Raw genomic sequence first — 26,771 nt, 5'->3', positions numbered from 1 at the left:
GCAAATGCTGTACGCTCGTCTTAGCTAGAGCCCGCACATAGCCAGACACGGCTAGAAAAAGTCCGTTGCAAACATGCTCTTCCACTTTCTTCGTCTCGTCAGCGCTCCAGCTCAAAATTTGCCGTCTTCTAACTACCACGCTTCACAGACCAAGGTCCGCTCACAAACTCGCCTTAGTAGCAAAAGCCCCGACCAAACCACCCACAATGTCCCTAACCTCCTCCTCCAACTCCCTCGTCTCGGCATGCGGATCATACATCTTTCCCTTAACCCACTCCTCCAGCTCCTCATCATCCATATCACGCAGATGATGCATGCGGTCAACGTTGTCCCGCTGCGCTGCTCTGATCACATACGTCGCCACCCTCGCGCTCACATCCCTGATCCGGGTTATGCTCGGGTACAACATTCCCAGCTTAGCCTCCTCGGGCGTGATCATGCTCGGGATGGCTTCGCCGGACGCGTAGATCATGTCGCTCGTGACCTGTACCGACTTGCAAAGGATAGCACCAAGTCCGATGCCGGGGAAGACGTACATGTTGTTGCCCTGTCCCGGGTGGAGGGTTTTGCCGTTGTGCTCCATTGGCGGGAACGGACTGCCGGAGGCGAACAGGCAGGTTCCGTTGGTGTGCTTGACGCGTCGGCGAAGGTGCATTCTGATTTGGAAGAGGGGTTGCTGAGTGGGAAGATGATCGGGCGTTTGGAGAAGTTTGTCATTTTGGTGAGGATCTGGGGTGTAAAAGCGCCGCCGATCGTGGACAAGCCCATCAGGATGGTGGGCTGGACATAGTCGATCACCTCGTCGAGGGTCTTGAACTGCTTGCCGGCGTTGTCGGTGCGGGAGAAATAGATTTTGTGCTCGGCCAAGGTGTCGCCGCGGTCGGAGGTGACGAGACCTTTAGAGTCGACGAGCCAGAATTTCCGGCGGGCATCGTCTTCGGTCATGCCTTGCTTGACGAAATAGTCGACGATCTGCTTGGCGACGCCAACGCCCGCGGAGCCGGAGCCGAGGAAGACGGCGCGGTGGTCTTTGGCGGCTATGCCGGATTGTTGGACTGCGCCGACTACGCCACCCATGATCACGGCGCCTGTGCCTTGAATATCGTCGTTGAACATGGCGTAGTCGTGGCGGTAGCGCTCGAGGGAGACGAAGGGATTCTTCCAGTCTTCGTACTGGATTACGATGTCTGGCCAGCGTTCTTTCAGCGCGACCATCAGCTCGTCGAGGAATTCTTGCTCTTCTTGTGGGGTGACTTTGTCGCGTCGGCTGCCCATGTAGAGGGGGTCGTCGCGGAGGGCTTTGTTGCTGGTGCCCAGGTCACAGGTTATGGGGAGAGTACCTTCAGGGCGGATTCCGGCGCAGCCAGTGTACAGGGCGAGCTTGCCGATGGGGATGCCCATGCCGCCGACACCGAGGTCACCTAGGCCCAAGATCCGACTGCCGTCAGTCACGACGCAGATCTCGACGTTGGTCTGGGGCCAGTTCTGGATCACTTGGGCTATGTGGCCGCGGTCGGACCAGCTGATGTACATGCCTTCCGGATGGGTGTAGATCTGGTGCCATTTCTGGCAGGCTTCACCGACGGTGGGCGTGTAGACTAGCGGGGTGATCTCTGTGAAGTGGTCTATCAAGAGTTTGTAGAAGAGATGAACATTGTGAGCGCGGATGTTGGCGAGGTATGAAAACCGTTCAAGGTCGTTGGACTTGCATGCTAGTTGTTGTAGACATCTCTTCTCTTGGGCTTCGTACTTCTCGGGCTGTGGAGGAATGAGGCCGTAGGTCTGGAGGTACTTTCGTACGGGTATCGATATCGAAGTGTCGTAATGTGCTGTAGGATTGGGCACGTGAGCGATGGCATGGCTGTGCTTCGGTCGCTGTGGTTGGCGGGCGACGACGTGGACACCGTTAGTGGATGCTTTGGCGGAAGGCATGTTTGCAAAGGCGGCGGTCAGGGTCTTTGAAGTGAGTTGGGAGATGACCGGCAGCCTGGTGCTTTTGTACAGCATGGAGGACTCCAGCTCGGGGCACAGCAACCCAAGCTTTAGCACTATGTGCCGACGGCAGTGATTGAAACTGGACGACGCAACGAGGGTCTCACAAGGAATGGGGATGGACCCGTCCCGGGGCTGCTAGTAGGTCAGAAGTGGGCTGATATAGGAAGAAGTCGGAACAGAAGCAATTGAAACAAGGAAGCGGGCTATCTGATTGACACCGTTGAGAATGAGGGAGTAAGAGGACTGTAGCAGACGTTGATGCGGGCGGATGAGGCGGATATTCACTTAGATGAAGTCAAGCCGAGCAGAGGGGCATCATAGAATCGCTCGTATCTTTGTTGGATAGGAACGGCAGCAGGTGATTCTCAGTCATCGTTATCGTGTACTGCAGGTGACTCTTTTTTCGAGCTCAAAAATATTTTTGTTGCCGTTGAGATGCAAGGGCTGCATGAACAGGGGTCAGCTCACCGGCACGCCATTTGCAGTTAAACAATTCGTTTCATCCACTCGGAAGACCTCCGCCCAGACGGGACCAGTATTTCATGCTGCCGGAGCGCCGATGAGTTCGGACGCCGTGCAGTCTCGTGAGAGGACGGTGGTCATAGGGCGAAACAGCAGCGGTGTATCACTTGTCGGTGAGAAGGTTGGTAATTGTCTCTCCGAGATATTATCGTCAATGGTTATTTTGAATGTGTCTTAGACGTCAAGAAATCCATTCAGGTCCCTCCCGGCATGCCACTAATGCATTCCCCAGGTTTTTGCAGGAGCTTGTCTAACTCAGCAGGTACGCTAGAGAATACCTCAACGCCATCGACGTTCGTGATGTCCCGCCTTCACCAGATCTGGGGTTTCCCTATAGCTTGGTCAAGCCTGCGCAGCCAGTAATAGCGGCCATCCATGCCGCTCATAGTTCTTGACTTGTGCCGAGGCAGGCGACACCTTGCGTATATTGAACGTTCGGCCGATATCTGCAGGACTCGTGGCACTTGAAGCCGGAGTGCAAGGCGCGCTCCGCGGATTCTGTCATGACATGTTCAGACACGTGGTAGCATATGTTTGAGCCAGCAGCGCGGTAGAGGACGCAGAATGGAATTTGAGATACTGATGCATAGCTGGGGCCTAAGACTTCGGCGCGTACTACAGTCGTAGAGGTGTGCACAGCTCATGTATCTCTCGCTCCTACGAATATGAATGTGTCTGAGCACGGTCATGTTCTATATACAGCCTCGCAAAGCAGCGGAGATGCCATATTTCTTCGTGTGTCGTAGCAGATGCGGGATGCGACGACCACGAGGGCAGTATGAAGCTTGTAAAACCTGGTGAAGAGCGTCATGATCATGTCCAGGTCGGCAGTGGCGTAGCTCGTGGTGGTAGAAAGAGTTCAACTTGAGGGGAAAGAGTTCGATTGGTTGGAAATGGGGGATCTTCTAAACTTGGCATGACGTTCGAAAGCTCCGGTTTCCAAGTTGAGGTCTCGAACCTCGAAGTCTAACAACTAACATATGACCGCTCCATGACCATATACTGGTCGCTGAGGTATTCTCTTACCTGCCGAAGATGCTCTTCAGTTGAGCCCTGTCCACCATGAGTTGGTTGTCATCGTGCTGTGGCTTCGGCCGCAAGAAGGGCGACGATACGGAGCCGTTGCTGCCTCGATATGAAGACGACACGGCTAGGCAGCGGGCATTGCACCAGAAGCTGCATTCGTACCAGATGATCCGAGCTCTGACCAAAGGATACATGCCCTCAAACGAGCAAACCATCTCGAACCTCAGAACTCTCCTTGCGAGCGATATCCTCAATGCCAATAACCCGGAGCTCAGCGAGTCCGGGCGCCTGCTCATACGCAATTGCCGAGGCTGGCTGAAGCTGTTCATTGAACTGCTACGCAACAAGAACAGTGCAGACCAGATCCAGGACTTCATCTGGTATCTCACAAAGTCCAGAGTCTCCTTAGACATCAATGATATCAGCCATCAGGCATCTAAGGTCAAGGCCAGAGCAGACGCTGCCGCTACCTACGAAAGCTTTCGCACAGTTGGCAGTCTCCTCCTGACGAACTCCGACTTCAGACTCTTCGTCAACGACGTTTCTACGATAGGCAGACAAGTTCTGGCTGATACTGCCTTCTCCGTTTCTGATGCCGCCGAGAAGGCTGGCAAAGAGCTTGAGCTGTCTAGTGAAGAGCAGAAGAAGATAGAAGGTCCTGGCGCAGACGAGGGAAGCCTGCCGAGCAAACAGGATCTAGAGCAGAATGCGAAAGAGACAACCAATCTCCTTGGAGACCAGGCCGTCAAGGTCGCCAAAGATACCGTCGCGAGCGCAAAGGAAAACTTCAGTGGGTCCCAGAAGGACACTTTGCTATACCGACTCAAGCAGGCCGTGACACATCTCAGGAAGAGGACCGACTACAACGACTCAGTCTCGACTATCACTAAGCTCATCCAGAGATACGCAGCAGCCTATTCCAGAATTGGTGATAAGGCGATTGCAACGGCCCAGGATGATATTCATACAAACCCAGCTCTTGATCGCGCTGTTCGAAACTTCTGGTCTCTCGTGAGCTCGTTCGGCGATAAGCAAGGATGGGAAAAGGTCGAGAAAGACTGGAATCAGGTTCTCGAGCATGCGAAGTCAGACCCACAGTTTGAAGACTTCATGGTCGAAGTAGGCAATGCTGTTGGGAAGATGTTGACGGATCCAGACTTCTTCGACAACGCTGATGCCAAGATCAACGAGCTCAAGGAGAAGTCGTCAAGACTTGGCAGCGAGTCCAAATTCCGCGATGACTTTGATACCCTGCTAAGAGACGTCACATATACCATCAACACTGTCATGGAAGATCAGGACGTTTTTGGATTGGCCAGAGCTACCGGGCGCATCTCAGACCTCCTGTCTCCGCCAAACAAAATCACCAACCCGGATCTGATCACCGACTCAATGCATGTCTTCCTCCCACTCCTCATTCGTGCCGTTCAACATATTCCGATTCCGCGCGTCGAGGTTTCTGTTCCCGAGATGGATCTCTTGATCGAGAACCTCATCCTTCAGCCTGGTCGGACGGTAAACAGCACATCATTTTTGCCATATCGACTCAATATTTCTACCCAGAATGACCTTGAGATCCGCAAGACGCACTCCAAGAAGACCGTCGCGAACACGAAATCGCTTATGACGATCTCCATCAATGGCATTTCCGCAGCCGCTCAAGATCTTGGCTATTGGATCCGTGGCCACGCTGGTATTGTCCACTTTGCCGACGCCGGCATCGCAAGTTTCTACCTAGACGAGCGCGGAATTGACGTCTCCATCGACGTAGAGATTGGCAAAGAACGCCTCGAGCAGATTCTCACCCTTCGCGGAGTACGCGTTCACATCCACAAACTCGACTACGAGCTCAGCAAGAGCAAGCTTAGTTGGCTCGGCTGGCTGTTCAAGCCATTCCTCAAGCAAATGATTCGCCGCTCGCTCGAGAAGCGCATGGCCGAAGGCATTGCCGACGCGCTGCACGCTGCAAACCGCGAGCTCTTGTATGCTCGCGAGCGACTCCGTGCCACGCGCATCGCGGACCCACAGGACGTTATTACGTTCTTCAAAGCTGTCGCCGCACGACTCACACCAAAAGACGATCCGGACGTGTACACTCGTGTTGGAGTGGATGCGCCCAAGAAGGGTGTCTTCCGAGGAGTCTATGCCCCCGGCAGCATTGTCAAGACCTGGCACGAAGAGGCTCTTCGCGCGGAGGAAGCCATCGTCGATGGTGAAGAGCGTGGCGATGGCTGGAGAAACGAAATCTTTGATGTTCAGGTCTAGGGAACTAGCTCGGTCTCGTAGGGAGAGACAATTGCCGGCATGACGACTCCGAGTGGCGCTGCTGGTGGCAGCTCGCAGAGGCGTTTCACTGGCCATCGACTGCAGCAGCTACTATTGGGCAATTGGACGCAGGTGTCAGGCGGTATGCGGCGGAGAAAATCCAGTGACGATGATAACCTGGGAGAGAGAGCTGCACGCTCACGGTTGGAGAGGCATCTGATTGGGGAGGACGACGTCTCGGCTCAGCCACAGGGGCGAACACGCTTACGGGAGGAGCGCCATAAGATGACGGTGGCTGTATCAATTCCTGATATTTGATCTTGCACAACATGCGTACGGTCGTTCAGATATCGTTCGAGCACGACCAAGTAGTTATTGCTACAGGACGTCTCCGACGGAGTGAGCGAATTCAATTGTTCTTGCGTCTCGGGACGAGACTTATTCTCAACGGCCAGGAGCCGATTGGGTACGGATTACACTCGGGTCGGTGTGTTTCGTCGTCGTGCCAGCTCAATCGTAATCTTTGCGCAAAGCTATATCCAACCTCCCACAACAATTGTGCCGCGACAGAGTCCTCCCACGCGTTCAAGTCTACGAAGTCCGCCCATTCTATCTCATCTCGCCGACGCAGTCACCTCCTCTACCTTCGGCTCACTAGCCTGCCCCTTGTTATCTACCCCATAGTCACTGCTCGTCTCCCCGACAACCTTTTGTCCCTGAACCAAGACATTCTCGCTGCCGTCGTCGAACAGCACTGCCAGCTCCTCGAGACTGTATCCTTTTGTTTCGGGAAAGAAGAGGTAGATCATCGTCAACCAGAAGAGATTCAGTCCAATGAAGAAGATGTAGTAGTGATACCCGATTGCTGCCAGTGCGATCGGGTTGACGTACATGTTGATGATGAGGGCGACCTGGCCTGTGAGATTCTTGACTGCGAGACCACGGCTGCGCATATAGAACGGCATGATCTCCGTTGGGTAGCTGTAAAGCAGGGGGTTGCAGGCGATGTTGTAGGCCACGTCGTAGAGGAAGAGGCAGACGATGACACCATAACCGGCGCCTTGCACTTTGCGCTGGGCGTACACTGCGGAAAGGGCCGTGAAGGGGACGGCGACGAGGATCATGCCGATGAATGAGGACATCCAGAGGGGTCGGCGGCCGACGCGCTCGGCGATGGAGGCGCCGAGGATGGCGGAGAGGAGGCAGACGATGTTGATGCCGCCGTTGATGCCGGTTTGCTGTGTTGTGCCGGTTATGCCGATAGTGTTGAGGATGGGTGAGAAGTAGTACGTGATGACGTTCTACACATCTGTTAGCATCGTCCACGGCAAGTCTATAATTCGAACTAACCTGCATGCACCCTGGAAGCGAGTTAGCGAATTACGAGAAATTCTTGGGGAGGCAGGAACTTACAAAGAGCCATGAGCGTCATGCACATGACAATGAGGACTCTAGCTCGGTTCTGCTTCTGAGTGAAGAGCGCTCGCCAAGTCACACCCTCGGTGGCCTGCTGCATGGCTACCTTGATCTCGACGAGCTGAGTGCGAACAAGTGGGTCCTCAGCGTTACCCTCACCATGGTACTTGGCCAAGATAGCGGTCGCCTCGTCCTCGCGGCCATTGGCCACAAGCCAACGCGGAGACTCCGGGATGAAGTAGATCGATGGGACGACGAAGCAGGGGATGAGGCCTTGGAGCAGTGATGGGATCCGCCATGCCCATGCATTGGTGATGGCCATGTGGCTCGTACCGAAGCAAGTCCATGCTGCGATGATGCTGCCGAGGTACCAGAAAGGATTGAAGAAAGACACAAGTGTACCTCGCATTCGAGGGTGGACCAGCTCACTGAGCAGCGCTGGGCCAGCACAGGTGATGAATGCAATGCCGAAGCCTAGGATGAAGCGAGCGCCCATGTATTGTCCGCGGCTTTGAGAGCCGCCCTGGAATGCGGCACCGACGATCGTGAGTCCTTGTCCGATAGCTAGGCCGATCTTACGTCCGCTAATGGCAATTTAGTACTGGTATTTAAAGAGCTGAGTATGTACTGACAATTTGTCCGTGATGATAGAGGCAGGAACGGAGCCACAGAAGGTACCAATGAAGTAGATAGCAGTGATCAGACCGAGTTGCGAGGGTGTTGGTGTACCCATATCTGTGAGTCAACTGTTAGTGGTGGGCATGTCTAGAGTGGCGAATATAGCATACCGGCTCTCCATTTCTTGAAACTCTGTAGATTGGCCGTTAAGGTAGCGTCGAAACCGGTACAGACTTGGGTGAGGTAGATCAAGACGACAGGAAACATCATCTTCCGAATGCCATGGTCCTTGTACCAGGGAGGGTGCTGCGCATCTGCGCTGGCAACAGCCGAAGCTGCCGCGCGTGGGCCTTGGCGGCGGACACGGGCACTTGGTCTGATGAAAGCCATGCTGATGAGTGTGTGGGGACTCCCAGAGACTGTGTGGTAGCCGTTATGGTGTAATGCCCGGGTGTTCAGGGCGAGGTGGGTGTCGATGTGTAATGGAGCACAAGACGGGGGCCGCGAGGTTCTTTAGTATCCAAGGCAGTTGCCCTCGTTGATTCTAGATCCGACGGACAGAGCCATGAAGCGCGTGGCTATGGAGTCGTGATAAGGGACACTTCCCCATAGTGCTATCAGTGGACCTCGAGGGGGTGGAATCGCGAGGGAGGAAGGGACATAGTATCTTCGCACGGGTCCTTCTCCCGAAAAACCTGCTGACAACACGAACAAATGCACACGTTGAAAGAAAGTTGAAACTTGCCTATCACAAGCTGTTAGGATGGAGGGCAAAAAAGCATGGACTCCGCTGATAGAAAGCCAGTTCCTGCCAAGCCAGGGATATACGACGGGATATAATATGCCGCGGGCTGATATCGTATCTACGCATGGAGACGCCTCGTTGCCTTGCCCGAAGCGCACAGAGGTTGGGTCTCGACCACCATGGACATCATACCGGCGCTTCGGGATAGATTGACTGTGCGACGGCCCCGATAATGGTAAAGATGCGACGGCCCCGATTGAGAACGTATCAACGACAGACTACGGACTGTAAGAGAAGTGATTAGCTGATATGCAACTGCAGAACGAGTTCATCGACGTGCCTTCCAGCTGGTGGGAGACCACTGTTGGTAAGTGCAGCTCGTCGAAGGCACACAGGCCGGGAATTGTCACGATTGAGCTGACAGTCAGGGCTCTTATCCGTCTACGGACGTGCCCTGGTGCGAGAGGTTTGATCACCAGGACGACACTGTCGCCAGCATGAGCGAACGTCGTCTTCAGAATGGCAAATATTGTATCGCTCGGTGTTGAAGTCGCGAGTGCACAGCAGACTCGTTTTATAGGGATCAGAGACATGAAAAGTCTGCGTGAAGATGTTGGGCTGGACAAAAATCAGATGGCTTGCTATTACGTTACATGTTCTAATATCGCTTCACGCCGGCAAGTTTCAGAAGCTTGTCACTCATGATCGGCAGCTTCCGTGGCTGCTCTCGATCCCGTGGGTCTCGCGTGCCATCTGGAAGGAACGTTCTTGTGTCTCTGACCACGATATTCTCATGTGGCCAGTGTGTTGTGCCCCCATATTTGCTGAACACTTCTGCTTTAATCTTGAGCTGCTCTTCGCTTGCCAGTCTAGCAGGCGCGTATGCGGTATAGATGACTGTTCGGATCTGATTGCTCGTCTCCAGAGGCTCGGCGCCGTAGTGTATTGTTCGGCTGTCCCAGAGGATGAGATCTCCAGTGTCTGCACAGACTTTGTGCGGCTGGATGCCGCGAGCCTTGAACCAGTCAAGTTGGGCACCGCTAAACATGTATCGATCCAGCGGATCCCAAGTCGCCTTATCGGTTTGAGTATCGAAGAACTCGTCGTTGAGCGCGTGTGATCCAGGGTACACAACAAGGCCACCATCGTCGGGGCCTGCTGGGGACAGATTTATTATCCCTTGTACACAGTGAAGTCCTCTCCGTAACGGGCTTTGGTCAATATGCTCCCACGCCGGCTTTCTAGGTACGTCCTTGCGATTTGGAAATGTGATGTTTAAGCTGTCGAAACTGGCGAGTAACTCGTCCGTTCCCCATAGACGCTCGAATGCTCCAAGAACCCCAGGCTCCATCCGTGCATCCCACATGAATTGTTCATGGGCAACGCCATAGGTGTGAAATGTGTTGATCTTGCTTTGTACGGGAAGATTCTGAGAAGTCCATGTTTCTGGGTTTTCAAAGTCGAGATCTGTGCCGAAGGATTGCAGCCAGTCATGAGCCTCGGCTCTCAATTCGGCAGCACGCGCTTGTGAGATAGCTCCTTTGACGACCGCATACCCGTTTCTCTTGAGATCTGCCTGCCAGTCTGACTGTGGTTGCTTAAGCAGGTTTGGAAGAGCAGCAGGTATCAGTGTTGGTGAGCTCTGTGGTGATATTGCAATGGGTGCCATTGCTTTAAGACTAATTCGATAAGCTATGCAGGTGTGAGGACTGACGTTGAACGTTGAGCTTCGTGCCGGATGGTTTTGTACTTTCGAAGGTTTCAACGATGTCGGTACGGTCGTGCCGACATGACGTGGATCGTGGGCATGTTGGAGAATATACCGTCGTATACGAGTCGGTACCGAGGGATCAACCACGACAGACTTTCCGCCCTGATTCATGACGATCCCACATACGACGGGAAATCCTCACCTCCGAGAGATGGTCCGAGGTCTCTGGAGACACAACTGTAGCTCCCAAGAATTGCGGCCTAGGTGCACAGGTCGGTGGAGAATGGCTAGAGCTCATATCAGTGCCAAGCTGGGATAGGTCGTTTCCAGCAAATACTCCCAATCAACCTTCTCCAACCTGTTTGCCCTGGTCCAGACCTCATCCAGAAGCTTGTGGAGCACGGTTATGTTGCCAAAGCCGAGGAGCCCCTCGACGAGATTCAGTCTGTATTCGACGGTCAATCTATCTCCCTTGGAGAAGCTTCCCAGACCAGCCATCATTAGCGGAAAGAGGAGATGCGTGCAGATATGGGATCCAGGCCGGATGAGTGACAGCTCAGATAAGATGCTTCGTGTAGCTGTCTGGATTTGGTCGCTTGTTGTTGTCTGCTCCCCGAGCAACGTCCAGCGTGCGTACAGAATGGCGGCCCACTTCATACAAATCGCTCCTGCTACAGCTTCTCCGAACTCGTTGCTTCGACCTATAGTGTCTGGCGGGCTCCATCCATCCAGGGCTCGCATGAGCGTGTCCATGTCTTGAGAGGCTGTCGGATCTGAACGCCCTTCTCGCGCTCGCTTCTCTCTTCTTAGCTTGCTGATGAGGGCAACCACGTCGTAAAATGCATCGCAGACACCAAATAATGGGTGAAGCTCAGTTGTTGGAGATCCGAGATCAAACCCGCGTTCACGATCGAGGCCGGAACGGGGTAGAGGGACCAAATGAGACGTCACAGATGTGACACAGCACAAGTAGCGGCACAGGTCTGCCAGAAACATCGCTGCTGGTTCGCGATCAGTCTCCGGCAATTGCGACGCAAGCACTTGTGAGCCCCGCAGATGAAGTAACCACTTCCTAGAGCGACCTTCACATATCTCCAATAAGCAGAGCAGCAGTGCAGTCGCTAAAATGTGCACAGTGTTGCCATTACGCTCGAGTTCGAGCTTGAGCTGGTCGAAAACCATGCTACGATGATAGAGCAGATCATTCTCAAAATCCGGATAAACCCTACTTAGATGCGAAGCGCTCAGCGTCAGGAGCGCGTGACGCACCGCGGTCGAACGGAACGCCATCGGAGCGATATACCGGAGGTAAGGATTCATGTCGTCGCCGCCGACCACGAGTGCGCGCGATATGGCCTGAAGAAAGTGGTTCAGAAGATGCCTGTCGCCGACACTCCAATCTCGCACCGAATCTGCCGCGAAACCTGTGTATTTACTGAGCGCGTTGATCTGACGCGAAGACGTGGCGTCGGTCAAAGATTGGCCTTTGTACAACTCAGGGACGTATATCAGTGCGCTACTGTGACTGAGATTTGGTCTGCTAGCACGATTTGCGGACTCGTCTTCGTCGACAAGCGCGATCCAGTCATTGAAATTTGGACTTCTTGATTCGATGGGCGGTACATGTCTTTGTTGTGTAGCTTCCGGAGACGAGAACTGCGGTGAGACCTGCGATGATGGAGAGTCTTTGATGTCGCGATGAACCTTGCGATTGTCATCCTTCTTACGTGGCACACACTCTGTACGTAGTCGCAGACAGTCTGTACAGACTGGCAACTTCTGGTCGCACTTTTTGTGCCGCTTAAAGCAGTTCACGCAGCCATCGGTAGATCGTGTATGGGTTACGCGCATCCGCGTTGGATCCCGATCCAGCACTGGCGATTCGGCTGGCACCACAGGACTCGCGCCTACGTACTCACAGGGCAGAGACAGGCCTGTAGAGACTCAGTGTATCGTCATAGAAGCGGAGAGCAGATGCATACGCTGACAACGAGCACATGGCACTTCCTGCGAGCATTTTGTCTGACACTGTGTTAACGACAGCACGTACTAGGGGTGACCAGAGCCACAACAAGAGAAAAACAAGGAGACATAACTCGGGTTTGTAGGAGCACATGCCTTGATCGAGGTGCACCTCAGACAGGCAGCACGACGGCGGCCCATTTCACATGCCTGCGATCGAGCTTCGCGTTCAGCTGCAAGCTGCAGAGAGCGCCTGGAGAGTTGACTATGGCCTCATATGTGATGTGATAGCGTGTAAGGAGGATGAGGAAGTGGGAATGGATGGAGGTGGACCTTGCTAATTGAGCGCCAAGAGCTTCGAAGGCAACCAGGCATCAACTCCACTTCACACGCTACCACAGTACGTCCATGTTGGCACATGCCAGTGGGTTTGATCCATATATCCCATTCTCGAAAGGGCAACTGTCACTTGGGCACTCGGCTGGATAAATCACTGCGTTTCACAGACATCGAAACCCTTACGAGCAGCACTACAGCCTTTGGCGCCTTCGAGGCGACAGGCTTGAAGGAACATAATATGCAAACATCGTACTACCCTCCTGAGCAAGACACTGACTTATTCGCACGAGAGTCTCCTCGCCATCTTCATTCCCGGTACGGCGTCTGTTAGCTAGAGCGCCTCTCCGGTGAGCCAAGCCATTGCTAATGGCGCCCTCCCCAAACTCACTGGCGGCGTCCCGCTGGGCGTCCCCACAGCCAAAGCGACATCCTCAAACACACCGGCCCCCAATAACTCTATTACCATCTATACCGACATTGACACAGGTGACGAATCGCTCAAGTCAACCATCCTCGTCTCCAATCTCTGCACAGAGCTCATCTGCAAACCGATTTCCGAGCCAGTCCCCACAGAAATCACCAGCCCATTTCAACGGTGCCCAGAACGCTTCTCAGCCAGCGCCCACTACGAGCATCAAAAGTCAACCTTCCTCGCATAGCTCACACCTCCAACTCTACATCCGCCTCCTCCCACGTCTGAAATGGCGCGCCTGCCTCCTCCTGACATCTTTGCACTTCGCAACGAATCCCTCCGCACACGGTGTCGGTATGGATGAGTCACAAGCAGACGTCCAGTTCCGCATCGAGTTCTTCGAGTTCTATGTGCTGCTTGAGCGAGTGCTACTATCTTTGATCAATGCCGTTGGGCTGAAGGTAGCCAGGGACGGCGATAATGGTGTTCAATCCAGGGGCAGATCGCCTACTGAGTCGCTGAAAAACGTGATGAGGACGGTTAGTCGTGACACCAGTATCAATGGTGGGGTCAGAGGTAATGGGCTGATCGGGGACAGTAGGAACTTTCCCGCAATACCGACGACTGTGAGAGAAGATTTCGCCAGCGGACCGAACGCAAGCCGATTCAGCAATGACCGCAGCCACGCCTTCCACGCCAACCTCCTCACCACTCTCTCGCAGTCACACCAGAATCCACTCTACGCCACACTAGGCACAGGAAGAGCCAATGCATACATCGCACTTGCGAAAGACCTCCGCAATGGTTGGAAGACCGTCGCTGCAGAGTCCTCCATAACGAACGGAAGGGGTCGCTCGAGGAGTCCCGCAAAGAAGCACTGTCTTCCCAATGGGACTCAATATAACAATCCCGACGGCGGTCAGGCGCCAGACTCTGACGACGAAGAGGCGGCACGACTACAATCGCGACTCAAGCGACGCTACGCGGACCTCCTTCAGGAGCTGAAGCTCGACGAGATGCTGTGCGAGATACTCAACGCGGTCGAGGCTGCTGGCGTTGTCGCTACACAGGTCATCGAGCAGAATGAGCATCTGCGAGACGCCAAGGGCGACGTGATTCATGTCCACGACAGAAAAGCAAGTGTAGAGATGGTGGATGCCATGTATCTCGACGAGCGGTACGGGGCAGGACATGGTCACAACGTGCAGGATGGTCCAGTTGAGAGCCGAGGTATGGAAATGGGCATGGGATGGGCCGGTGATGAGATGGAGTTCTAATGTGCCGGTGAACGTGAGGCTTGCTACTACTATCGAGACGACTCTCACCTCATAGCACAGAGATGATCCAACTCAAGACAGCGGTAGGATACTATTGAGAATGTAGGTATAAGGCTAACGACGATGAGCCCTAGCACCGTCCTGCCATCCATCAAAAAAAAGGAATATCAAAAAGGAAAGCTGATAGCGCCCGGGATCGAACCGAGATCTTCTTGAATTCTGGTGACTCGCCTCGTCGGGCTCATAACCTATGATGCTGTTTTGGTGCTAGAAGGAGCTTATGGTGCAGTTTTCCACAATCCCAGGCCTAATAGGAATGCGAATTTCAGTTTTTGAAAGGGGCATGGATATGAATTTGGAAGTAGTTTGGGAGCAGTCCTCAGATGAGGAACTACTTGACGGGGACATGGTTATGAATTGGGGCTTTCCAGACGACAAGGACGAGTCAAGCTCAGACAAGATATGCTACCATTGCACCACGCCACCTGTGTGCGAAGTTTGAGGTCGATTTCAGATGAACGAAATTATAGGGACGACTTCAGGTGAGGTGGACTGCTGTTGGCAAGTGAGGTGAGTGCCATTCTTGGCAGCAACAGTAAGGCTCTGACCACGAGTATCGCCGTGAAGCCTCCGGGATAGCTAGAGTGGTTGCGTGAGCATGTGATTGTATGAGATGTGCTGTACATATACCTGTAGCATGCCTACCAGCTTGTGAATAGCTGATAATGATATCCTCGCCCACTGCCGTAAGCGAATTATATCATCTCCTGGAGGTCCTCGACCTGTTCTTCTACCTTGTGTCACCTTGACACAGAACGCCTTCGCTATGCACCGCTTGTGGGAAAGACCGCAATTTATGTTCGTGGGTTTTGCCCGTTCTCTCCGGCATCATGCTGCTTCTCTCTCTTTCTGCTTGTCCTTGAATTCCTGGTCACTGGAGGGCATCAAGGCCTCTGCTGCAGCGACACTGCTTCTCCTGTCACAACTTCGCCTTGACCCGGTTCTCAACAGCAACGCCCACCAAAACAGCAATATCATCCGGCTTCCCGCCCACATAACTCTCCCCCGGCAGCTCCCTCCTGAATGCCTTCGCAAAAGGCCCATCCCTCTTCCGACTCCTCCCCGCCGTCTTCGCCTCTCCCACAATACTCGCCGCGATCGTCGCCTGCAGCGTCCCATCCATTCCTCCATATTTACTTGCGCCTTCCCGCTGCACTAGTCCAGACAACTTCTCGCCGATGCCAAATCCGTGTTCGCGGTCAAGTTGCCACGCACCAGCCGACCGCATAATCCGACTAACGATCTGCAGTACATCCTGCGCGTCAAGATTATCCCACACCCCATCGGTCGCGAGTACCAGCACGTCGCCATGCGCGAGCATATGATCCGCGGTGTCGGCTCGGTCAGGTTCATCGTTCAGCGGCACACCTCCAAATACAGTCGCCTGCCGGAGAATATCCGGTGGGGTCAGCGACATCTGGTAAGGCGTGTTGAATGCATGTGTCTGTGGTTCAGAAGAATGGTGGACCCGGCCTAGGCGTAATTGGATGTACCCGCTGTCGCCTAAGTTCGCGACGCGCATGCGCCCGTTGGGCTCGACGACGCCGACGCAGGCGGTCGAGCCACCGGCTTCGATTTCGGGATCTTGCTTAAGGGCGTCGTAGCCTTGTTGGAGGAGCTGTTTAGGTAGGGGTGGAGTTGAGGCGTTCCATTGCGATGCAATGGCAGCCATGTGCGAGCACAGGCCGTGGGAGAAGTCGGCTGGGTCGATGCCGCGCTCGGTCCAGCCGCCGACGCCGTCTGCTATGGCGAAGGCGGTGGCTCGGGCTATTGGGTCGCATTGCCGACTTGGGCTACGAAATAGGCGTCTTGCCCGCTAGGCGGACGGGCTTTCCGCTTGTCGTGTATTGTGCTGCCTCGTTGTAGGCCTAGGGCGTTGCCCTGAGAGGGCACATAGTCGAACGTCGCTTGGGCTGGATGAAATTCGTCTCGTTTGCCGGAACTGGAGGCGCTGATGTGTAGCGACAGAGGCGGCAGCTTGGATGATGTGGCGCCTTGTGTAGAGGAGGAGGAATATGATCTCGAAGTCTTGTACGGGGTAGGGCTTCGCCGTATACTAGCGGAGAGTTCTGAGAAGATGTTATAAGCACGGGCAATATCCAAACGACAGGGCTTTCCCGCACGGTACTGTGGGTTACTCAGGATGATCTGACGCGTGAGAAACGCGGTGGGCCGTTTGATGGTGAGCACGGCGGCGCTCATGGCGGCGCTGAGTGTGCCGTTGAGCGCGGCTGGGAAGAGTGGGTGGGACTCGATGGTGGTGGTGAGGGATGGGTAAGTGTAGAGGATGAGAAAGATTACGACATGGCTGATGAGGATGAGGGCGAGGGAGCGCAGGAGGATGTTGCGCAGCATGTGATTATAGCGAGAGCATGAGTGAAAGTAGTGAGAGCGCCGTGGTTCGTAGACGCCAGCTGTGCTTATGGAGAGATATCTTGAGTTTAAGATGTTCCGCGTCGATCAAAAGCAGATCAGAAGTTGAAGTTGGAGACGACATCATTTCAACTTCACTCCACCTTTCAAACGACTTCAGTCCACAGCTCATTCATTCTACTCACTTCGATCGCGACGGCGGATGCGAAGACCCATTCTAAACTACAGCTAGCAACACAGCCATCGAAGCCCAGGACAGCGAGTCCTCCCACCCAGCATGCGCCCCTCCTCTCACCTCCACCAACCACTCCTAAAGCGCTCTTCATACTACACACCCGACTACCGACAATCACCTGCTTTGATCCGCGCACGGCGGCCATACCTCGTCAAGAATGCCATCACTGGACTAGCTATCGGGGGATTTGCTATCGGCGTTTGTGCGTTTCGTCGGTCAGAATCATAGGAGCAACTAGAGACTAATGCAGATACAGTCGCGTTCACGCTCAAAGCCGTAGGGCAGGATACGTTTGACGATGTGATCGTCCCGACAGACAGCGATAAGTTGAGCCAGCCGCCGAAGACGCCAAACGTGTCGGCTGGTGGCGCGCGGTCATGAGTCGAAGTCTGTATGTAGGTACAATCATGACGGAGGTAGCGTTCGAGCATAGCCGGCGTTCGGGCATACATGGAGCGAGAACTTGGACAGCAAACCGTCTACGGATGCGGCCATCAAAGAGGACGACAACACTGTACATTGTACATACATGCGCATTGAACCTGCATGATCAGCCAGCATACTGTGACTGTGCTTGCGTCCTCCGTCAATCTATAAACGCGACTTGAGCACGTCCAGAGTAGAAGACCTAAAAGGGAAGGGTGCAAGCACCCCTACTCTGGTCGTGCTCAAGTCGCATTTATAGATTGACGGAGGACGCAAGCACCTTCCTGCTGCCGGTAAAGGCGATGAAGAGGCAAGCACACACGGACGAGGAGCTCTCGCGGAAGGAGCGCAAACAGAGAAGGAACCTAGCGGGCAACTATTGGCATGAGCAAGTACGTGAGCAGCGCCGCACAAGCCGACAAATGTAGGCCCGAGCCCTAGTCAGGATGAGCGTGGAGGATGGTGGGGGATGGAGAGATAAGATTGAAGTCAAGGCGTAGAATCTGAAGCAGAGGAAGGTCTGCTTGATCAAATCTGGAAGAGAAATCCAGTTCATGAAAATCGTCTGGGAAATCTATGGAAAGAGCCTGTCTAGCCGCCAAGGAGCGTCCATATCGCGTGTCATCAAAATCTGGACATCCCAAGTCCTGGCCCCGTCGTGATACCAGCCGTCTTTGTCGGCATCGTCGGAGAAGCTGTAGCCCGACTCGGCATGCTGTCTGCTAGTGTCATGAACGTTCGTTGTTGCTGAGAATTGCTGCCGCCACCGAGAGCCATCCGTCCGGGCACCGGTGATGAGAGTGCATTGTTGTAGCCAATCTCAACTCGTCCCCCGTTGTCCGCTCCGTTCGGCAGTGGGCGCCGAGTGTCCAGCGGAGATCGCGACTCGTTACGCCTGTCAACGAACGGATAGCCGTTGGTCTGCTGTTGCTCTGGCTTTATCACGGATCCGTCATGCGGTGTGTTGATCTGTGAGGAGGACGCATGCTCCGCGATCGTCGATGCCGAACCCATTATAGCGGGCCTGTTGTCAGGTTGCCGTTGTTGGTGATGTGCTGGCGTCAGGTATGTCATTTCGTTCATGGGCGACTGGTTCGAGGTCTGTCGGTTCATGCCCATTCTATAAGCTGCAGTGGGAGGATTACTAGCCCAAGGATTCTTATCCAAGAACGACTGCTCGTCTGCCGCAGCCTGCTGTGAGATGTTGCTGTATGTGCTCGTCATCCTTTGCACGGGTCGAGGAATGGCTCCCTGATTTGCGATCTGTATGCTGCTTAGCAACATGTGCGTGGGTGGAATTGGTACACTTACACCCATCTTTTGCAAGTCGTCTTCCAGGTCTTTCTGACTCGTTTGCATCAAATCAGGAGCTGCTGGAAACCCGACATATTTTGCAACGCCAGACAGCAGCGACACCTCTTTGTTGTACGCAGTTTGCTGGATGACCTGTTTCGACCTCTTGGTTGGGAATGGCACCGCATACGTAGGAGTCGTTGTATCCGACTTGAACCTCTCGCGCTGAATGCGAACAAACCGCTCGTTGACAATTTCGAGGTGCCTCTCCCGAATATCTCGCGTTTCTTGGAAGTAGGCGCTGTGTGCTTGTGCTCGTTCTGCAACACTTTTGGTTTTGAGCGCGCCAATCTTGTAGACCAGCGTCTTCTGTGCGATCTCGATCTTTTCGTCTCTGTATGCTTTGACAACGGCGACTTGTTTGATCAGCTCGGGATGAGTGGGTGTCGGTTCAGCCAGCTGAGCCAGCTCGTGGTTGATGGCTGCGATCTTCTCGTCATAGAGTCTGTCTCGAAGGTTCGCGAAATGTTTCTCCAGCACACCGAGCTGCTCCATCGCTGACATTCGTTTGGCCTGCTCTTCCTCGCTTTTGGCAGCGACCTCAGCATCGTCCACTTCCTCCTCTTCGCTATCGTCTCCACCTTCGCCGTCTTCCTCGGCATCGGCTTCGACGTCCTGCTGAGGATCACCCTTGCCTTTTCGTCTTGCAGAGACTCGGCTTGGAGGGGTAGGCTTCTTTGTCTTTGGCTTGGCCACGCCTGTATCTGTGTCTTCGACACCTGCCTCTTCTTCGTCTGATTGAGCGTCTTCTGCGTCGGCGGCTTCTGCGGTCGGCTCTTCGGAATTGGCCTTGCTTTCTCGGCTTTGGGGCACTTCTGGAATGGTCTCGCGCAGAAGTTTTGCATTCGGGCTGATGTCTGACAAGGTCCTCCTTTTGCGATTGCGATCTTGTATGTCTTCGAGTTGCTCTTCGTCGTCTCTTTTCCGCTTGTTTGGCGAGACATCACCCGGTGAAGTCTTTTCTGGCGCCTCTTCGTCCTCGTTCTCAGCTGGCACGTCGCTGAGGTCGTCGTCGGACTCTGAGTTGGTCGAGATAGGAGAAGAGACTGCGCTGTCAGTCAAGCTCTCAATCTCGGGTCGCTCATTGGGACTGTGGTTCATCTGGAGGGGTTGCGCTAGCTTGCTGGGCGTCGCGATGAAAGACTTTCTGCGGTTGAGCTTGTCGGGCGACTCTTCGAGGCGCTCGGTCTCCGCCTCTGAGTCGCCGTCGGCCGCCGCGTGTCGATTTGGCGTGTCATTCGACTGGATTTCTTCATCACCCTCTTCGAGCTCGTCATCGTCACCATCAATGTCAATTTCTGCTTCGTCTCCCGCGTCATCGCCGACGTCGCTCAGCTCTTCGTCGTCGAGGTCGCCTTCAAGTTCGCTCAGGCTGCTGGAGCGGTCATCATCGTCTTGTAATTGTTGCTCAGCTTCCGCTAGCGCAGTCGCTGTTGTAGACAGCGCGAGCAGAGAATCTGCAGCGGAGTCCATAGCGACGCTCGAGCTGATGTGGTCGACAGATCAGTAGTCGTGATCAGGCTGAATGTGCTTGTGGACTATTCCTATCTTTTTCAATCGAGTGAACTTCGAGAAGCTGTTCTGTGGGTGGAGTAGCACATGCGCGCTCGAGGGGAGGTGTGGCCTGCGCGATCAAGACGTCAATTTGGTTCGCAGCAAGCGCCGATACACTCCTCGTCTGTGATAGAGATCGCGACCAGGTTTTGAGCAGTTTCTGTCGCGGCGAAGGTATGAGTCTAGGTCTGGTGTATGAAGAGGGCGGTGGTGTGGTGGAACAGGTTCGACCTGGCGGACAATGGTATTTTTGACAGTCGCGTGCAAGAAAATTCGTGGCAGTCGACTGCAGCTTTCACAAGTGATATAGAGTGCTGCTCTCGCAGATTTTGGGTATTGATAGAGGTTCAGACAGCGAGCAAAGAGTGGGAGGAGGAGCGGTAGCAGCAGAGATACTACCAAAGAAGACCCGGCTGGTACATCGTCACAGTCACGGGATTATTTGGAGAAACATCGGTGCTTACATAACGCGACCCACCCGAAATTCCTACAGAATTTTGATAGACTCCAAGCCTTTTTCAATGAGACGTCCTCGTGTATGAGCGGCGTGAATATCAACGTATTGTCATACTTGCCGAAATGGGCAAAAAGGAGAAGAGAGCTCGGGATGGTGGAGAGAAGCCCGTCAGCGAAGTCGAAGTCCCAGCAGCCAAATTTGATCCGGCATTGGCATCTCTCTTCGCGACAAGTTCAGGCCCGGTCAAGGTGACAAGCCAGCCCGCGAGGAAGGTCGAAACGGTCCAGAAAAAGCCAGCTCCGGCTTCCGACTTGCCCACTCCTGAAGACACAGATCTCGAAGCGTCGGATGCTGACTCAGATGGAAGTGACAGATCTTCGGAAGGACAGCAACCAGAGGTCGAGAATGAACGACCACGGAAACGACGAAAGGTCAACGATGAGGATCTCGAGGATGTCTACTTTCGCAAGCTCGCTCAAGAAGAGCAGCGAGATCTTCAGCGGCAACGAGATGAGGCCGATGCGGAATCTGAGATAAGCGATAGTCCATCTAACGACCTTATGGACTTGTCTGATGACGAGGCCGACGCGATTCCCGTCCATGAATCCCTGACCACAGCCAACGAGGACAAAGCGGCTGACGCCATCAACCGCACAGTCTTTCTTTCGAACGTCTCAACTCTCGCTATCAAGTCGAAGGCCTCCAAAAAGACACTTCTTTCTCACCTCGAGACCGCTCTTCCCGCCAGCACTAAGATTGAGTCCATTCGGTTCCGATCTACAGCCTACTCGAAGGATGCTGGCCCAAAGAAAGCCGCGTATGCTACTAAAGCGCTAATGGACGAGACAGCCTCTTCTACACATGCCTACGTCGTCCTCTCAACCGTTGAAGCGGCTCAGGCCCTTGTTAAGCTCAACGGCACAATCATCTTGGATCGCCATCTCCACGTCGACCACCTTGGCTCTGCCACCACGATCGTACACAAACGCTGTGTGTTCGTTGGCAATCTGCCGTTTGTAGATCAAGAGACCCTCGACACCCCAGCTGAAGACAATCCGCGTCAACGGCCCAGAGCGAAGCAGCGATCTGACCCTGAGGAGGGTTTATGGCGAACGTTCGCCCGAGCTGGCACGGTCGAGAACGTCCGCATGGTCCGCGACAAGATGACCCGAGTAGGTAAAGGCTTCGCCTACGTGCAGTTCACCGATGAGAATGCGGTCGAGAAAGCACTTCTTATGAATGAGAAGAAGTTCCCGCCCCTGCTACCCCGAAAACTTCGGGTCATGCGGTCAAAGAGGCCAGCTGCGAAGCCTAAAGCTCTGGATGCGAAGAGAAAAGGTGTTCAGTTGAATGGCAAGAGTAGTGACAGAAGGGGCAAGGCGGTACAAGACGAGCGAAATAGAGATGCTGGGAAGCGGAAGCAATCTGGTGGTGGGGCGGGTGGGAGAGACAAGAGATCGAATCCGTTAGGCAAAAGTGTAGTCTTCGAAGGCTATCGAGCAAGTGCGTCCAAGCCGATGAAAGGCAAGGACACTTCGAAGCAGCAGAAGAAGCGTCCTACGAACCGGTCTGCGAGTAGAGGTGCTGCGTTCAAGGCTGGCCGTGGAAAGAAGAAACGGGACATGAAGAAGTGAAGCAACCTGAAATCTCGGCACGATGCACATCGAGTATCCTAAGAGATACTGAATGCGAAATGTCAGTCAAACGGGCAGCTTGAGGTATGGTCCAATACCCTTTCCACCTGGAGACCGATACTGAGTAGCAATTCCGATTTCTTGGCAACTGGTCTTCACTTAGCGCGAGCGACTGCATAGCAAGCAAGTGAAGCATCCGCAGCTCCATATCGTCCCCACAAAGTCACTACTTCGCTTGCGAAACTTTCTATTTAGTCTGTCTGCCATGATCGCGAACGGCGCAACTTCTCTCTTCGACAACGAACACATCGTCGCATCATCCCTGACTTCTGCGGTTCTTCGTCCTTGGAAGGTGACCTTTAGTCAATACCTCCTCTTCCTACAAGACAGACCCGCCGAGACTGGGCGGATACCGTCCCAAAGAACAACGAGCCTCCAAATTGATCATGTCGTCGCAGAGCGAACCTTCCACCGCGGGTCAGGAGGATCCTCAACCATCTGTTGCTCCAAATCTTCTCACGATCCCGTGCGAGATCCGCGAGCGCATTCTCGAGTTCTACTGCGAAGATCTGGAACCAACGTTGACTATCAACGTGCGGTAAGGGCAATTCAAATATGATCCACCACTACATGAGTTGCTGATGTCGACACAGACATGTTCGAGTTGAGGAACAAGTGCGACAATGTTGCAAGGGCGCTCCCAGAGGCTTTTGTCGTGGCAGGGGCGGCATACCTGTTGCTCGAGACAATGAGAGACTTCCACATGTCGGAACTAGGTCTGAGTGCCATGCCCTTGGCTTCTCCTTCGCTGGTCGCAAGAAGTCCACTGGCGATAACGTGGCCAGCCTCGAAAGTGTCAGCAAACAGCTAAGGAGCGAGTTCGCTGAGGTTGCACTTGGGGACCTTGAGCGCGGAGTGACCATAGACTTCGTGGATGATTGCCTGAACTTCAGCGGTCGCCCATACGACTGGGGAAAGGTTGATGTGGTGACGGTTGGACAATTCGGTGGCCACGTCAAGTCAATTGCCATCAACCCACGGGCTCTATTCTGTTGGCGTTGGACTGATACGCGGTGTCCCAAGATTGGTGGAATCATCTGCGATCTGTTCCCGAAGCTCACGAGGGCAACGATGATGGATCCGACCAGAGACAACACCGCGTGGCGTGGGCGGCTTCCGCAGAAGTCGAATGGCTGGTATGCGCGGGAAGACTTCGATGCAATGCGCTTGACTGAGACCCATGGGCATATGATCGCGACGCCTGGGGTGAGCCGCCTCCGTTCCATGCTGCGAGTCGAGGGGGGTCGACCTTCGCCGCACTTATTTGAACAGACAGCTGGGTTCGAACTCAGATACAAGGTAGGATTCTATGATAGCTACTGGAGTGGTCGCACCGAAAATGCTCTCATGGTGAGTTCTGCCACAATTGCGCTACACTCGGTCTTGAAGTGACCTGCACTGACACGACTACAGATATTCGAAGCCAGCCAATCTCAAGGTGGAAACGTCGAGGCAAGGTTCTCGCTGAATTATCCAGCGATCGATGCCTACCACGAAGCCGCGCAACACGCTGAGACGACTTACCATGAAAGAAACGGCTGCACCTCGGCAGAGCACAAATGCCCTCGAGAGGCAATAGCCAGCAATCCGCAAGATGACGGCGACGAATATGGCACGGACGAAGATGCGGCCGAAGAGAGCGATTGAGAGGACGTTGGAGACCCGAACGAGCCGTAAGGTGACGATGCGATCTCTGCATGTATGCCTAAGGTCGGTTGCCGCGTCGGTCTAAGTCCAACCCCGGGAGGGAGATGAATGCTGTTGTGGCAAGACATAGTAGTCGTCTAAATTGGACGAAAGAGATATCAATGGCATCACAATCGAAGTCGCCAGGTGCTCTGGGTCACTGCCCATTCATGCAACATTCGTCCTGTTCCACATTGCTCCTCACAAATTTTAGTGGATGTGGTTCATGTCAAACCCTTGGTGGTTTCATCGCGGGTGGGGACAACGCTCACTGCACGTTTCTTGCACATAATCATCGATCCCAGCGAGTCCGAAGGCAGGTCGTGGATGTGCATTAGGGGTAGCTCAGCGAAGGTATGGACCCAACACTCGGATCTGCATCTCCGAGCGGAATGTCTTGGCTCATAGGCTGATGTCACCGGGGCTGACTGACCCCACTGGCTTTGACGTCGACGAACACTCGGACTAGGACAGCAGAACATGCGATGTGCTTCATTCAAAGTATTACGACTGGAGTCTGGGCTGCGTGCGATGTGCTTGTCTGATGAAGGACGAAGGTCTCTCCATATAATGTGCAGGGGTAGTTGTCGACTGGATGTTATACGCGGGATTTGAAGACCGTAAGTATGTGCACGGCTGTCTGATATGATCCCTGGCCTCAGGGCCATTTGTCAGCGACGGCCGCAGGAGCTAAAAGCGATGTCAACGGGAGGTTGCTAAGACGTCCGTCAGCAACATGCACCTTGCTGTAGGCAGCACAATCCAGGTGCCATCAATCCGAAGAATATTATAAGTTCTAGGCAGCTTGTGGCCATCGGCGGACGGATCACATGCACGCACGCGTCACCGTGCCTGCGTAAGTGAGCGGCAACAACTTGAAGTCGTAAACTCGAGGACTGCAGCTGCCGGAGCATTATCGATAGCACCGGGAACGAAGGATTCGGGCCCGCCAATTTTGAGAAAGCTGTTACCGCAGGATCAGTCTGTCCTGATACTTCTGTTACCATGGCAGGTGTGAGTCAGTTTGAAGTGCCAAGACCCACTCATTCCATTCCAAGGCTCTAGAGATTTTGCAACTTTTATGGATTTCCTTCAACTCTTCATCTACTCGATACGCTTTTCTACGAAGCTTGCTTCAATTCCTACTTGCCCGACGCACGCTTCGACTGCGACTTTCCATCATCGCCCAAGGTCTGTTTGATAATCAAAGATCGTCACCCGAAGCAAGTGCTCCTCCTAACGTGCTTCTAGTACTGGGGCAGCGACAGTCAAGACGTTGGCTTTCCTTGCCACATTCCTACCAACACCGAGGAGCTCAAGTGCTACTCCCGAGGCTTCGGCTCTCTTATTAAATTTTTTCTACCCAGTTGAGAATCTCAACCACACCAGACTTCGGTCTGGCTTACTATTAAACTCAGGTCTCTGGCCTCGACTATCGGTGTACACCGTAGACGCGGCTGGTTACCATACTGGATCTTGATCCAGTCTTGAACAACCATTTGTGCTGGCATATTGAAAAATCATGGCGTACACTCAAGGTCGAGACATCGATCGTGTCGGTCCGGCTCGTGACCACTCTCTGGTCGTGTCTGCATATCAGACGGAAATCGACGACTTATTTCGCTATCAGGCAGAGCAAGAGCAGATTGCAGCGGCTGCGACACAAGAGTTGGCAAAGGTGAGTCAGTCGTTGTATTACCTCGAACTTGAAATTGGGTTCGACGAAATTGACTTTGAGTCAAGACGGCGCGAGTATTATGACCTGAAGAGGCGTGAAATCGTTGTTTCGAGGCAGCGTAAAGTCGCCCTTAGAGAGCTAGAGCTTGCTCGACGAGAAGAAGACGAGCTGAACCAGCGCGAATCCGATCGACTACGCGAGTGGAAGCGAAAGCTTGCCCTAAGGATGCGCAAAGTTGCCGAGAAATGGCGTGGACTTGCCCAGAGGAACGTCGACTTTGCTCGAAAACGTGAGCTGGGTAGTTGTCCAGGCGAGTTAGCACCTGGTCCGGAAGAAAGACAGTCGGCATCTCTGCAGGAAGGGAGACAGACATCGTTTGCTCACGAAGAGGGAGAACGACTAGTTGTGCAAGAGGCTTCCATAACGCAGATCTCTGGGCGATGCACCGGACCGATGGTGGTTCCAACCCCTGCTCTGGCCGACACTCACACCAGCGAGGGCGAACATTTGCCAGCCTCTATTGCCGCACGAGCAGCACCTCTCGCCCGCTTCGGTGACTCCAGCGCTCAGCCCAATCAGATTCGCGCCTCACCTGATCGAGATGAAGACGCCTCTGAAGCTCAAGATATGTCCGGAGGTGAGTCGTCATCTCTTTCTCCGCCCGAGGCTGGACGCCGCAGCGAGCGACTCAGAGCTGTCGTCACTATCGGGAGGCAATGGACTCAACATGGCAACGCACTGGCTATCGCTAAACCTCCAGCGACCGTGATAAGTTCAGATCCAAGGCTAGAGGTGCCTGACGCATCAGCGCTGGCCCGAGAACGAGCCACCAGAGATCCTGGTCAGTTCGCAAGGTACAACACGCAACCACGCCACAAGGGCAAAGGTACGAAGAAAAACGGAGGCCATCGTCGCAGAGGCTTCGTGCCAGATGGGCCGTCTGGTTCATCATGAGCTGCTCTGCGCC

The 26,771-nt window shown here is 54.0% G+C and overlaps 12 protein-coding genes across 12 annotated transcripts; 6 read left to right on the top strand and 6 right to left on the bottom strand.

Moving 5' to 3' along the window:
• Positions 1-160: 160 nt before the first annotated feature.
• On the bottom strand, positions 161-1,932 carry AB675_2608 (NADP-dependent malic enzyme; the record flags this gene model as incomplete). Its single annotated transcript, XM_018142594.1, has 2 exons — positions 161-547; positions 598-1,932. 2 exons carry the CDS (start codon positions 1,930-1,932, stop codon positions 161-163), a joined length of 1,722 nt encoding a protein of 573 aa, XP_018005323.1.
• A 1,647-nt stretch (positions 1,933-3,579) lies between these two features.
• Positions 3,580-5,808, top strand: AB675_2607 (uncharacterized protein; the record flags this gene model as incomplete). Its single annotated transcript, XM_018142593.1, has 1 exon — positions 3,580-5,808. One exon carries the CDS (start codon positions 3,580-3,582, stop codon positions 5,806-5,808), a length of 2,229 nt encoding a protein of 742 aa, XP_018004806.1.
• A 614-nt stretch (positions 5,809-6,422) lies between these two features.
• AB675_2606 (Lactose permease) lies at positions 6,423-8,232 on the bottom strand (the record flags this gene model as incomplete). The annotated part of the gene is made up of 5 exons (XM_018142592.1): positions 6,423-7,109; positions 7,159-7,169; positions 7,222-7,808; positions 7,857-7,959; positions 8,013-8,232. The coding sequence occupies 5 exons, from the start codon at positions 8,230-8,232 to the stop codon at positions 6,423-6,425; spliced, it is 1,608 nt and encodes a 535-aa protein (XP_018005178.1).
• A 1,013-nt stretch (positions 8,233-9,245) lies between these two features.
• AB675_2605 (uncharacterized protein) lies at positions 9,246-10,256 on the bottom strand (the record flags this gene model as incomplete). Its single annotated transcript, XM_018142591.1, has 1 exon — positions 9,246-10,256. One exon carries the CDS (start codon positions 10,254-10,256, stop codon positions 9,246-9,248), a length of 1,011 nt encoding a protein of 336 aa, XP_018005250.1.
• A 336-nt stretch (positions 10,257-10,592) lies between these two features.
• AB675_2604 (uncharacterized protein) lies at positions 10,593-12,149 on the bottom strand (the record flags this gene model as incomplete). Its single annotated transcript, XM_018142590.1, has 1 exon — positions 10,593-12,149. The coding sequence occupies one exon, from the start codon at positions 12,147-12,149 to the stop codon at positions 10,593-10,595; it is 1,557 nt and encodes a 518-aa protein (XP_018005031.1).
• Positions 12,150-12,965: 816 nt separating this feature from the next.
• Positions 12,966-14,288, top strand: AB675_2603 (uncharacterized protein; the record flags this gene model as incomplete). Its single annotated transcript, XM_018142589.1, has 1 exon — positions 12,966-14,288. One exon carries the CDS (start codon positions 12,966-12,968, stop codon positions 14,286-14,288), a length of 1,323 nt encoding a protein of 440 aa, XP_018005108.1.
• Positions 14,289-15,267: 979 nt separating this feature from the next.
• AB675_2602 (uncharacterized protein) lies at positions 15,268-16,703 on the bottom strand (the record flags this gene model as incomplete). The annotated part of the gene is made up of 2 exons (XM_018142588.1): positions 15,268-16,115; positions 16,175-16,703. The coding sequence occupies 2 exons, from the start codon at positions 16,701-16,703 to the stop codon at positions 15,268-15,270; spliced, it is 1,377 nt and encodes a 458-aa protein (XP_018004878.1).
• A 295-nt stretch (positions 16,704-16,998) lies between these two features.
• Positions 16,999-17,337, top strand: AB675_2601 (uncharacterized protein; the record flags this gene model as incomplete). Its single annotated transcript, XM_018142587.1, has 2 exons — positions 16,999-17,158; positions 17,213-17,337. The coding sequence occupies 2 exons, from the start codon at positions 16,999-17,001 to the stop codon at positions 17,335-17,337; spliced, it is 285 nt and encodes a 94-aa protein (XP_018004958.1).
• A 669-nt stretch (positions 17,338-18,006) lies between these two features.
• On the bottom strand, positions 18,007-20,208 carry AB675_2600 (Transcriptional regulatory protein DEP1; the record flags this gene model as incomplete). The annotated part of the gene is made up of 2 exons (XM_018142586.1): positions 18,007-18,645; positions 18,694-20,208. 2 exons carry the CDS (start codon positions 20,206-20,208, stop codon positions 18,007-18,009), a joined length of 2,154 nt encoding a protein of 717 aa, XP_018005328.1.
• A 660-nt stretch (positions 20,209-20,868) lies between these two features.
• Positions 20,869-22,380, top strand: AB675_2599 (Nucleolar protein 12; the record flags this gene model as incomplete). Its single annotated transcript, XM_018142583.1, has 1 exon — positions 20,869-22,380. One exon carries the CDS (start codon positions 20,869-20,871, stop codon positions 22,378-22,380), a length of 1,512 nt encoding a protein of 503 aa, XP_018005211.1.
• A 446-nt stretch (positions 22,381-22,826) lies between these two features.
• On the top strand, positions 22,827-24,087 carry AB675_2598 (uncharacterized protein; the record flags this gene model as incomplete). Its single annotated transcript, XM_018142582.1, has 3 exons — positions 22,827-22,978; positions 23,034-23,790; positions 23,854-24,087. 3 exons carry the CDS (start codon positions 22,827-22,829, stop codon positions 24,085-24,087), a joined length of 1,143 nt encoding a protein of 380 aa, XP_018005217.1.
• Positions 24,088-25,648: 1,561 nt separating this feature from the next.
• On the top strand, positions 25,649-26,758 carry AB675_2597 (uncharacterized protein; the record flags this gene model as incomplete). The annotated part of the gene is made up of 1 exon (XM_018142581.1): positions 25,649-26,758. One exon carries the CDS (start codon positions 25,649-25,651, stop codon positions 26,756-26,758), a length of 1,110 nt encoding a protein of 369 aa, XP_018005278.1.
• Positions 26,759-26,771: the final 13 nt, after the last annotated feature.

Source organism: Cyphellophora attinorum, assembly GCF_001299255.1.
Source record: "Cyphellophora attinorum strain CBS 131958 chromosome Unknown Contig2, whole genome shotgun sequence".
NCBI lineage: Eukaryota > Fungi > Ascomycota > Eurotiomycetes > Chaetothyriales > Cyphellophoraceae > Cyphellophora > Cyphellophora attinorum.
The sequence above is the reverse complement of the archived record's forward strand: the minus strand, read 5'-3'. Positions and strand labels throughout refer to the sequence as shown.